The sequence below is a fragment of the Galeopterus variegatus genome, unplaced genomic scaffold (genome assembly GCF_000696425.1).
Source record: "Galeopterus variegatus unplaced genomic scaffold, G_variegatus-3.0.2 Scaffold33, whole genome shotgun sequence".
In the NCBI taxonomy this organism is placed as follows: Eukaryota; Metazoa; Chordata; class Mammalia; order Dermoptera; family Cynocephalidae; genus Galeopterus; species Galeopterus variegatus.
In genome coordinates, this window is record NW_007726144.1 from 972,911 (window position 1) to 985,455 (window position 12,545).

Consider the following 12,545-nt stretch of genomic DNA (forward strand, 5'->3'; position numbering starts at 1 on the left):
TGGGGGGGGGGGGGCCCCCCCCCCCCCCCCCCCCCCCCCCCGTAGCTGGGTGAGTCCCTGCCTTCATTGGGACTGATCTCCTGGTATCCTCCAGGGCATCTAGACCTCTGCCCAACCTGACTTCCTGCCATATGATGGGGTATCTCCTGCTGTCACCCCAAGCCTGCCTGCATGTTCCTACCACCCCTCCTTTCATTCCAGCAACTCGGCTTTCTGCAATAGATGCTCCTTCCCTCCCTCCTTCCATCTATCCAAACCTGCACCCCACACCCCAGGTGAGCCCTGCCTCAGCCCTGCCCTGCTTCCTTTAGCTGATGTGTTACCTGTTGGGTCTCAGGCTTTTTTTGCATGTCCCCCAAATGTCCTAAGACTAGGCGGTTCATATGCTCAAGGCTTCTCAAGGGATCTCCTCCTGGACCAACTCCTGTACTTTACAGATGGGGAAACCAAGGCCTAGAGAAGGTCAGGCTTGGGCACTAAAAACCTGACCACCAGGTCACCTGAGGACACTCACAGCAGGCACGATCTACGGCCTGCTGGCACGATCTACGGCAGGCAGGGACAGACCACAGAAAATGGCGTGATGCATGCAGATGGCACAGAGAGTGACACAGAAAGACCCAGTGAGACAGCCTGGGAAATGCATCCACCTCTGCCTCACTTGCTGGGAGACACCCTGGTCAGAGAGCAACACCGAGGTCTAGTGAAACCACCCCTCCCACTGCCCTCAGACATCACACACACCCACAACTTTGTGTGAGCCATGAGGTTTGACACCCCCAGCACCAACAGTAACCACTGCTTGATTTCTTGGCTGGTCCGTGGGTCTGCAACCACTTTCAGGTAAGGGCAGGAGGTGGCAGGCTGTGATAACTGGCATCCCCTCCCTGGCATTCAAGGCACCATTGCTCTCTGGAAGGGAGACCTTGAAGAGAGGAACTGAGGGGGACAAGTGTTCCAGGGACTTAGAAACCTCTTGAGCCTTCTCCAAACCCCACCCTGTGAAGTTCTGAGCATCTTACACCTGGAAAGCACATTGTAGGTGCCCCACATGGACCACCCCCGACCTCCCCACACAGGCACAGGCACCCACAGCAGGCATGGCTCTGTTTCTGCACACCTCTCTTGGGCATGACACCCACCAACATGCCCGGGGTCTGAGGTCCCTCAGATCCCTTGCCAGAGCCATCAGGCTCCCAGCTGTCCTCTCCCAAGACAAAGCCAGGTCTTAATTCCAGGCAGAGGGAGGGGTTGGGGTGCGGGAACTGGTGCTGAGAGGGGGATAGATGGCCTGTTGACATGTTCAGGCAACTCCAGCAGAGGCACTGGGCCTGGCAGGGGGCCAGACCTGAGTCACAGCTGCTGGGTGTATCAACGTGGCATTGTACAGAGGCAGGAGAAGCCTGGGGCCAGAGGCCAGGGCACTAGGGTCCTGGACAACAGGCAGCTGGCTTCCTCACCAACAGCCCCTGCAAGGTCCCCTGCCAAACTCCACTTTCCTACTTCCTGGCCTGTCTCTCCAGAAGTCATTCCTGTGCTGTCATAAAAATACAGGGGTGTGGCGTAGGGACAGACCAAAAGAAGTAGGGGCACGGAGGGGGAGAGACTGCCTAAGAAGGTAGAATGTCCTGGGGGAGGAGAGGAGCGAAGGCACCAGCCAAAAGTAAGGGTATTTAGGGGATCCCCACAAAAAGCCAACTCAGCAGTCCCCCTTCTTAAGACTCATTAGCCCTCCATGTAGTGGTATATAGTTATTAACCCTGACAACACCGGGAGAGAGTGGCAGCCACACCCAAGGTCAGGAAAGGAAGTGGGGGAGGACCTGGGAGTTCTGGTCCCACTGCATTCCAGCTCCAGCCGAGGAAGATGCAACGCTCTCTCCCATCCAGCAGAGGGTGGCAGCACTAGAGCTTCGGGAAGAAGGGGCAGGCTTGGCAATCCCAAACAGCCTCCTCTCTAATGCCCAGAAACAGGACCCCTTGAAATGAGGAGTCTCTAGCTACCCTGAGCCAGCCCCTAAAGGGACTCATGTGTCCTGTCCCCCTTCCATTTGTCCCCTATCAAACTCAGACCATTGTCCCTCTTGCTGTAACTTGAATGTAGTTCTCAAGAAAAGGTCCCCCCTCAGCCTCCTCTGCCCTGACTGGACATGTTTAGGGTCTCCTGTCCACTCTCCACTCGGCCCTCTACCATGACTCAGCTCCTCTGCCAGGCCCGGGATATCAGCCAAAATTATTTCTGGCTTCGGCAGGCAGGATTCCGGCTTCCTTTCCCAAAACTAGAGGGGCAGTGGGAAGGCCCCCCTTCCCAAACTCCATCCCCTTCCTTAAGGGATTGGTAAGGGCCAAGAGCTCCTCACAGTCCAGCCTTAGTTTGGGGAGCCAGTCTGGGTGCAGGAAAGGTAGAAGATGGGCCGCTCAAGGTCACTGTGCACTTCCCCCGGCTCCCGGCACATGCTGTCCAATCCTGGCCAGCTCTAAGGTAACAGCCCTGCCTTTCCTAGGGCCTCCCTTCTAGCTCCCAACACAGGTCAATGAAAGTCATTCCTGTGCCGACTCTCCCTTTCCTGCTACATGATACAGCCCTTTCCACTGTCCTGAAGGGAGAAGCATTGAAAATGAATTGTCCTTTCCTGCTAGCAATGAAAACAAAGCAAATGCCAAGAGGGTAATACCATAATAATTAACTATTTCTAACAAACTTTCTTTGGAAAATAGAGAGTGTGGTGTTTTTAATTCCACAGCTTACAGAAAATATTTCTATTGAGAATAACATTGGCTATTAATTATATTCACATTAATTATATTTGATTTTATTATTAATACCTTGGTATTTTAGAGGCCTATTTTCTCACTTTGTGGGTCATTGCACTATTTTGAAACCTAAGGGATCCCTGGAGACCTGCTCTAACCCCTTCCTTTTGTAGGTAGGGAAATCCAGAGAGAGGAGGTGATTTGCTCAAGGTCACACAGCAATTTAGGGGCAGGGCCAAGCCTATAACTAAGGACACCAAAGGCCAGTGCTGTTTCTACTACCTTACATTATCTGTCAATTTGATGGATACTCTGCAACCTTCCCAGATATCTCCAAGAATATTAGAGTTTGGCCTATATCACCTTCAGTACACTGGGGGCCCAAGGAGGTAAGAGTGGGATGAATCCTGCCCTAGTGTCTGGGCTTCTGAGCCACACTTGGTCTTGGCTGCTGCAGCTGCTAGAGATGGTGAGGGACTGGGGAGGGAGGAGAGGGGGAGGAGAGCAGAGGGCACAGTTGGTAGGTGAAGGCATCTCCTACCAGTTGTCCCCCCAGCTGTCCCTAGCTTTAGCCCTGACACTGAGCTACTGAATCACTGGGGGCAGGACTGGGAGTGGGGGCAATCGGCATATCTCATGCAGGAGTAAATCTCAGACGCCTGGAGGCCAGGGGAAGTGCCAACCAAGGCCAGCAATCCTGGGGCCCTAGTGATGAACTACTCTCTCTTTTATTTCTCTTGGGCTCCTTTTATTTCTCAGCCTCCAGGTTTTGGGGGGTGGGGTTTGGAAAAGTAATACCAGAAGGCACCCTCAGGTAAGGGCTAGAGCCCAGGCATCCTTAAAGCTCCCACCCCCATTAACCTACTGGTTCTACCCAAGGGTACAGCCTCCTCCCAATCCAGGTAGACAATTCCCAGGACAAGTCCCAAGACAGTGTCAAGACACGAATCACCAGCCTCCCAGAACTCTGTCTCATGATCTATGGCCTGGCAAGGTCCTGGGTCTTTCCAAGTACAGGCTGGGGCAAAGGCTATTGATCAAGTGTTAACAGGCCCTGGCAGTTCAGCAGAGCATGAAGGTATCACTGGTCCCAGAGCAGACTCTCCAGGCTGCAGAGTGAGCCTCAGCCCCCCACCCCATCTCACCTCACCCTCTAGATCCTTCAGTCTGTCCCCTTAGCTAGAGAAGTGAGGTTTAATGGTAAGAGCACCCAACTGGAAGTCAGAAGGCCTCTGCTCAAGTTCTGACCTATCACCCCCTTGCTGTGTGACATGGAATAAGCCTCTGCACCACTGTGGCCTTTGCTGTTCTTGTCCCAATCAGAGCCTGCATGAACCTGAGCCTGCATCTCCCTGCCTGTCTGCACCGGGGCTTCATAAGGCAGGCAATCCAGGAAGTCGTCGAGTACCAGAGCCTCATCTTGGGGGAAGAGGCGCTTCTGCTTTGTGGGCCTGGGATCTCCCCGCTTCTGACTCAGCCTTCCTCCATCAGTTCCGCATGGGAAGGCACAGACCATGGCACTGTCCTGCAGACCAAGCCCAGAACTCCAGACTCAGCTCTGGATTCTAATCACTTGTGCACATTGCCTGTCTAGAGCACTGGTTCCAGATACCACCAGAGTACTAAGGAAGGAGGCAGGAAAGGGACCTGAGGATGCAGTGCAGAATGGGCCAGAATTTGAAGACATTCAGCTTCTATCCCTCCCTTTAAGACATCTGCTGTCTCCACCCTGTCTCCTGCTGTCTCTTGTAAAGCCACCAGAGGGGGGAGGGGGGAGGGGACCAGCATCTAAGTCATTCACCCAGCTGTCCTGTCTGGGGTAGGGCCCAGCTCCCAAGCCTGGACCCCCGGCAGGCCTTCCCTGGTTCCTTCAACCTTCCCATTCTCCCCGCACTTAAGTGTCCAAACCCTTGGGCTCCAAAATAGAAAGAGAGAGAGAGAGAGAGTGTGTGTTTGTGTTTGTGTGTGTGTGTGTCCCCAGCCCAACTAGAGGGAGCTCCAAACCCCTGAGTGTGGTTGAGGTACCCTGGCTGGGCCAAGAATTGGCACAGGGTCTTCCAGACAGCTCTGCATCCCAACCCCAGGTTGGGCCTTGAACTCTGAGCTCTAATTAAACATTAAACCAGATAACACCTTCTCTCCAGGCTTTGGTGGGAGGCGTTAGGACAATACCTTACTTCCTCTCCCAAACTTTTTATTCTACCCACTTCTCCACCTCACTCTGAGCACAACAGACACAAAAGGAAGCAACCAATTCTGGCTCTTCCTACTGTGGACATAGAAAGAAACAGACACCCCAATCGAGTCCCCTTTGTCTCCACCCCACCTCCCATCAGCCTGGGATCCAGGCTTGCAAACCCACCCCCCTTTTGCGGAAGCCCAGCCTTCCCAGCCAGGATCAGTGGGGGAGAACAGAAGAAGGTGGCTAAATATAACAAGTATACACACCACCCCCGCCCCTGGCCCACGTGCACACACACCCGCCTGCTGTCCCAGGCCTGGACAGCTGCACCAGGAGGCAGTGGAGACGGGATGGCTGGGTGAGCAAGAAGCTATAGACTCCCCTCATCCTGTTCTCTGATCAGTGTCTTCCCCATATCTGCTAAGAATGTCCTTTACAGGGCCGGCCCGTGGCTCACTCGGGAGAGTGCGGTGCTGATAACACCAAGGCCCCGGGTTCGGATCCCATATAGGGATGGTCGGTTAGCTCATCGGGTGAGCATGGTGCTGACAACACCAAGTCAAGGGTTAAGATCCCCTTACTGGTCATCTTTAAAAAAAAAAAAAAAAAAAAAGAATGTCCTTTACAGAGATCTGCAATGGGGGCTTTGGTAGTTGAATGGACTAGTTTAGGACACTAACTAGTTCTCTGGGGCCCCCCTAGTTTGCCTCCTGTCTGTCTTGCTCACTGAGTTGTTCATAGCACTAGTGGGAAAGGACAGGAGCAATCCCTTTCAATAGAAATGAAGGTTGAACCTGGCTTCGCACACAACTTCCATCTACTCTTCAGAAGGGTGACAGATCTGCCATACCTTATCTGCTGCGGCTGGGGCCACAGAGTACATAGAAGGGTTCTGGAAAGAGCATGAGTTTGGAGATGATGAAAGGGTTAAAAGGAGTGGAAGTCAAAGCCATCACCCCCAGGGATCTCAAGCACCTTTAGTGCTCTTTAGCCTGAGTCTTCATAGAGGACAGGGGAGAAGAGAGAAGGAAAGCACATTTTGGGGGCGCTGGGAAAAAAAGGGTCTAAACTTCCAAGTTCCCAAAAGCCTTTTTAGAAAAGAGGGTGGAGTCAAGTAGGGTGGGGTAGGGTGGGGCAGGGATGGGTGAAGTGGGAGTGGCCTGAAGCTTCCAACGGCTGGATTTCAAAAATTTCTCTGTATTCCAGTAGTTTAATAAGGCAAAGATCAAAACGTCAGCGGCTGACAGGATAGGCCAAAGCAAAGATGGCTCTGGCTTGGCTGAGCAAATGAAAGTGGCTCACCCCAAGAGGGAAGGACGGATCCCCCAACCCTCGAAGACACCAGGCAGAGGGCCAAGAGCAGGGTGCAGCCAGACCTGGGCATAACACAACTTCCTGAGCTGGGAGCCTCTGCCCTCTGTCTCCCTCCCTCCCTTGCATTCCTGGGCCAAGCAGGCCAAGAGCTGTGGGAGCTGCGGGGGAGCTGATCTCCTGGAGCTGTTTCGGTAGGTCTGTCAGAGTCCAAGAAAGGTCCCAGGCATGCAGGGAGTGAGGGAGATCTTCCCAACTCTTAGAAAGAACCCAGGAAAAGGTCATGCCAAGAGGGCCACCGCAGTGCACCTGGAAGGGAAAAAGGGGGTTGCCCTGACTTGATGACCTCTCTCAAGCACCACTGGACAGATGCCAGCTTAGGAGCTCTGTCCTAGTGGGCATCATGTGTTCAGAGCCAGCCTGGGCAAAGTTGGCACAGTGCCAAGCCTGCCAAGAAAGTTCTAACAGGACCCTCTCACCCATTCCAATGTGTGCTAGGTGCCCAGAGTTCTTAGACCTGGCAGGGCCAGTTGTGCTTTGCCTAAGCCCCTCCCCCGGGCTCTAAATGGTTGGCGGATCCCACCTTGCCAGAATGTCGGCCTGACGCCAGTCCGGACTTGGCCTGAATGCCCCCACCATTCTTTATATCCACCCAGCTCTCCCAGAGACCCCTCTCCTCTCTGTCCTGTCTTGACAATTCCCCTTGGCACTGCCAGTCACCCGCTGGGGGCAGTTCCGGGGAAGGAGGAGACTAAGTTATGGCAAAGTTATCAGCCGCCCGGGGCCCTTCCCATTCCCTTCCTGGAGCCGGCCAGGGCGTCGGGTCCGCCCGCCCTCTGCACTCTCCACAGGCACACCGCCACCTGGGCGCACTCACCGCGCTTTGAGCTCCTTAAACTCCTCGCGCACTTTGCTCAGCTCCAGCTGCAGGCGGGCGCGCTCCTTGGCCACTGAGTCGAGGGTCTTGCGGGCATCCCCGAGCTCGGCCTCGTAGGCGGCCTTGATGCCGGACACCTCGCGACTGACCACTTCTTCAGACTCGGTGATGCGAAGGCGCAGCCCCGCGTTCTCCGTCTCCAGCGAGCGCACACGGTCGATGTAGACCGCCAAGCGGTCATTGAGCTCCTGCAGGTCCTCCTTCTCCTGCAGCCGGGTGATGCGGGTGGGCGACAGCGGAGTGGAGCTGGTCTGCGCCCCGCTGCGGGTGGCGCGCCGCTGGGACGGAGTCTCCATGGCCGGCAGGGTGGCAGCGCTGCCCGCGGGGCAGGGATCCCGGGAAGGGCGCGGGGCTCGGGCCGAAGGACAGAGACTGTTCGGGGTCGGAGCGCGCCGGCCGGCTGGCTCTCGGCTTGCTCCTGGCAGACGTGGGGATCTGGGCCGGGCGCTGTCTGACCTCGGGATTTGGGTTGGCTGGTGTAGATGCAGCGCTCCCGCGAACACTGAGTCACCGACGCCAGGGCAAAGGCTCTAATAGGTCCTCCTCTAAAAGGAGGAGGGGCCCCTGCTCTTAAAGGGGCAGTCACATATCCACAGGGTAGGGGCGGGAGTGGTGAGGAGGAGCTAGGACGGAGGGGTTCTGGCGGAGTCTGACCCCACCCTCTCGTGAGAGTGGGTGGGCAAAGGACGAGGGTTGAGGGTAAGAGAGGAAGTGGGTGCAAAGCACTGGAGGGAGCCAGGCAGGGCTGGGGAGGCAGGAAAGTAGGGGGAGGGCTGAGGCTGGTGCCCATCAATGTGACTCACCCTTCTTCCACCGCTGGCTCCCCCTTTCCTGCCAGTAGTAATAGTGAGTCACTCCTACCCACCCCCCCAACATGTGGGGAGCCCATTCAAAGCTGCATCTCAGTGTGCCAAGGGTTGAGGGGGGAGAAGGAATGCCTGCTCCTTGGGAGGCAGCGAAGTTCTGGAACCTGACTTCGTTTATGCCCTCAATTTTGGGTCAGGGATCAGGGGTTTGAAGTCCCTTGTTTCCTATCTTCTGCCCCAATTTATCTCCCTTCAGAACAAAGCATTGGGTCTTAGACCTAAGCAACAAATCGCAGTCCTCTCAGAGCAGGCCAAGAATAGGACCCAGGCACTGCCCCCTCCCATCCCTTACCCGCTTCCTTTGGACCCGAGCAGTTGGGAAAAGGGGCTGTCTAGATTCCTCCCCGCTTCAGTCCTCTCCTACTATTTACCCCACCCAGCCAACTCCAGGACTGTACTTATTTTTTTCCAGGACTGTACTTATTTTAATGGATAATTTAAAACAGATACCAGAGCTGTGCGTGCATTCATCACGTTGCCAGGACACCAGATTTTTGTGGTTCCCAAAGGGCCTGAAATTGGACAGCCAATGTTGGGTCTCCATCCTGGTTTCAGCCAGGGTAGCAGGGGGCAGTAATAGCAAAGACCCCACAGCCTTGCTGGCTGTAAACGCTAGCACTGCACTTATCTCTACAGCCCTCTCTGGCCAGGTCTGCTTTGCAACTGGCTCCGGGGAGGGGCCAAGCCCTCTCACAAAACAGGATCGCCCAGGTCACAGGCTTCTCTACCCCAGGCTTCGTCCTCAGGCTCACCAAGGACCCTTTGACCAGCCTTCCACTCCCCTCCCCTACTCCTGACTCTGGTCCCACCAGCCACCTCATCCTTTCTAAGAGTGTTGAGGTTCTGGCCCCATCCTCCTGCATGCCCTGCCCTGGTACCTCCCACAGCTTATTCTCTGATGAAGAACCTGGGAAATTAAATTATGTTGCTAACTCCTACAGCTCCAGGATGTCAGGGCTTCTCTTGTACACAAGGGAAGCAGAGCTGGACTGGTCCTTAGTTCTGGGTTCTGGAGCCAGGCCTCTGAGCAGACGAGTGGCTGGAGTGGGATTAAGGCAAGGCCTCTGGCTATTTAGAGAAGAGAGCCATCAGGAGATGCTTAGCTTCTCATGTCTGTGAGGGTGACTGGGCAAGAGGATGAGCACCCAGGTGAGAGGACCCAGGATATGGCTTCCTCTCCCTGCAGCCCTCTCCCTCAGGGCGTGGCACCCACCCTTAGCTTCCCAGACAAAACAAAAAGTCTTGTTCTGCTTCTCCCCCTTCTGTTCCCCAAAGCAGAAGCAGAGGCAAGGTGGGTGAACCAGTGAAACATAAGGGATGGGGCTCCTGCTGTTCCCGCTGCCTCAGCCCCTCCCTGGCACTGATCCCCCCACCCACCCAATGCCCTACCCAGCTGCCTGGCCTGGCTTCCCCTCCTGGCTGGGGAAGCAACACTACACTTAACCCTTGCTATCCTAGACCTCCCCATCTTTGGGAAAAGGTGCAGGAAAAAGGAAGAGGGGGGCCGGCCCGTGGCTCACTCAGGAGAGTGCGGTGCTGATAGCACCAAGGCTGCGGGTTCGGATCCCTACATAGGGATGGCCGGTTAGCTCACTGGGTGAGCATGGTGCTGACAACACCAAGTCAAGGGTTAAGATCCCCTTACTGGTCATCTTTAAAAAAAAAAAAAAAGGAAGAGGGCTTTCACCCCAAATGTCACTCTGAGCTCTTTCCTAGGGGTCCCTGACACAACCACCAAAATGGCCTCAATTCTAAATCTGAACTTCAAAGAGAGCCTTTATCCTGAATAGCCAGTCCTAACTCTGGACCCCCAATGCCATAAGCCTGGTCTCCCCATGCTAGGGCATAGACCACCAATCCTAAAAGAAGCAGGAGAGGGCTGGCCAATTAGCTCAGTTGGTAGAGCACAGCCTTATAATACCAAGGTCACAGGTTTGGTATCCCATTCAGGCCAGCCTCAAAAAAAAAAAAAAAAAATTAGCAAACACCAAAAGAAGCAGGAGAGAGGTAGGGGAGGCCATATCCAGAGGAGCTGGACCTGCTGGGAGTGAGGATGGGGAAAGTTATGACTAGGTGGTGACCAGGTTCCAATCCTGCCTCTCACTATGTGATGCTAGATCTGTTGAATTCTCTGGACCTCTGTTTTCTCATCTGTAACATGGGCAGAGTGGCTATCAAAGACATGGGAATTGAGCTCTTGGGTGTACAGAACTCTGCACTCCATGCCACAGGGTAATAGGAATACTACAGCAATGCTTGCTCTCAAGGGAGCCTCCTACTGGTGGGGAAGACAGAGGGAGAAGCAAAATTAATAAGCTCAAGTGGTTAAAGAGGAGCATAGGACTCTGAACTAGATAATGAATTCCAAATGGATCCCAGAAGTCTGGAAGCCAGAGCATTAATAAGTGAAATCAGAGTGTAGTACTTGAGTCCAAGGGGTGGTTTGGGCACATTTCTTGAAGATCAATGACCTTGGGATGGAGGAGCCTCCCTCTGCGACCCTCCTGAAAGTACTGTGAAGGACTGGAGTGACCAAGTCTTGGTAATCTGTGTCCCTAACACCTGGCCCAGTGCCTGGCACACAGCAATGCTTAGTGTTGCTTGGACGAACAAATGCATCTCATCCTGCCACTTTTCACATGAATGACTCTGGGCTAGTTATTTCATTTCTTTCAGCCTCAGTTTCCTTGTCTGTAAAATGGGGATACTACGATAATTAGAGTAACATGCATTTGAAGGAAGTCTTCTTGGGGAAGGTAGACTTAGTGGCTTTACAGGAGTGTTTTATACATTGATAAAGAATCTGCTCTTTCAACAAACATTTATTAAACACCTACTATGGGCCAGGTGCTGTTCTAGACTCTAGGGATATAGCAGTGAATAAAACAAAGGTCCCTACTAGAATGTCCCTAGAATGAATCCCTAGAATCCCTAGAATATCCCTCATGGAGCTGACATTCTAGTGGAGGGAGATAGTCAATGAACAAAAGGCAAAATTATAATTTGTTAGAAGGTGCCAAGTACTATGGGAATAAAAATATAGAGCAGGACAATGCTCAAACAATGAATGACTTAAACTTCTATAATCTTTATAATTGTATGCTTTCACATACACGGTGAAGGGTCTTCAAAAATTCATGGAAAGATTTGTATTGTCTTTCGATTCTGTTTTTCTATGAACTTCTTGAAGTACCCTCATACATTCGCAACTGGGTCCACAAAACAGCCTCATGTGTTGGAGATTATGTCTCTGCTTTATAGGTAAGGCCAACTGTTCCAAACCTAGACAGTATGTAACAGGCAGAGCTCAGAACTGGAACCAAGCAGGCTGGTCCAAATCCAGAACATGCTTCACTATCTTCTGCCACTTTGGCTGAACATGCAGGAGATGCACAGATGGACTGGTGCCGGGAGGAAGTCTGTGCAAGATGCTGAAATGGAAAAGAGCTGAGTGTGCAGCTTGACCCACTGAGGGGAGCATGGGGCCACTAGAGGCAAGGCTGGAAAGTGTGCAAAGAGAGACAGGAAGGAGAAGTGGGAGGTGGAGGCAGGTTTTAGGATAGGGTCTAAGGGAGAGCATTCTAGCTGATTGATGGGGCTTGAGGTCAAGTACAGAATGGAAGCATCTAGACCAGCATGGAAAGAGTCAGAGACACTGGCCTTTGCAAGAAGTAAGCCAAACTGGGGTGGGGTTGGGCGGGCTCAGCAGAAGGTTGAAACCAGGAGGGATTCCAGAGACATACTGATATGGGTTGAATGTGTCCCCAAAGTTTCAGGTATTAGAAACTTAATCCCCACTGTGACAGTATTAAGAGGGTGGGAAATCCTATTATAGTAATTGAAAGGTTGGGCCTTTAAGAGGTGACTAAATTGTGAAAACTGTACCCTTGTGAATGGATTGATCCGTTCATGTAGTAGTGAGCATGGTTCCAGTGGCTTTATTTTATTTTTGGAGGTGATGGGTATGTTTATTACCTCGATTGTGGTAGTGGTATCATGGGTGTATGCATAGGTCCAAACTCATCATGATGGCTTTAAAAGGAGAGAAAGTGTGTGATACCGTGTGTTACTGTAGAGCCACCACCTACAGGCCCTTACCAGATGTTTTCCCTGAACTTTGAACTTCCCAGCCTCTGAAACTGTAAGCGATAAATGTTTCTTTACAAATCACAATTTCAGGTATTCCGTTATAAGCAACAGAAACTAATACACATACTAACAATGATTACTGTAGGGAATATTTATGGAATACCTACTATTATTAGGCACTAAGTATTTGTACTATCTTGTTGAACCTACAAGATAGCTGTACAAGTTAGATATTATTATTAGCCCAATTTTGCAGATGAGGAAACGAAGCCCAGAGAGGTTAAATTATTCGTTTAAAGCAATTTCTCAACCTTGGCACTATTGACATTTTGGGCAAGATAATTCTTTGTTGTGGGGGGAGGTTCTGTGCACTGTGAGATGTTTTGCACCATCCCTGGCCTCTACCC

The 12,545-nt window shown here is 52.7% G+C and overlaps 1 protein-coding gene across 1 annotated transcript in view; it reads right to left on the minus strand.

Moving 5' to 3' along the window:
- LMNA (lamin A/C) overlaps nucleotides 1-7,731 on the minus strand; it is a 20,982-nt gene extending 13,251 nt beyond the window's left edge. The window contains exon 1 of the mRNA XM_008570688.1: nucleotides 7,124-7,731. Coding sequence (XP_008568910.1) covers nucleotides 7,124-7,479 — 356 coding nt within the window. The 5' untranslated portion in view covers nucleotides 7,480-7,731. The remainder of the gene's footprint in view (nucleotides 1-7,123) is intronic.
- Between the last annotated feature and the right edge of the window lie 4,814 nt (nucleotides 7,732-12,545).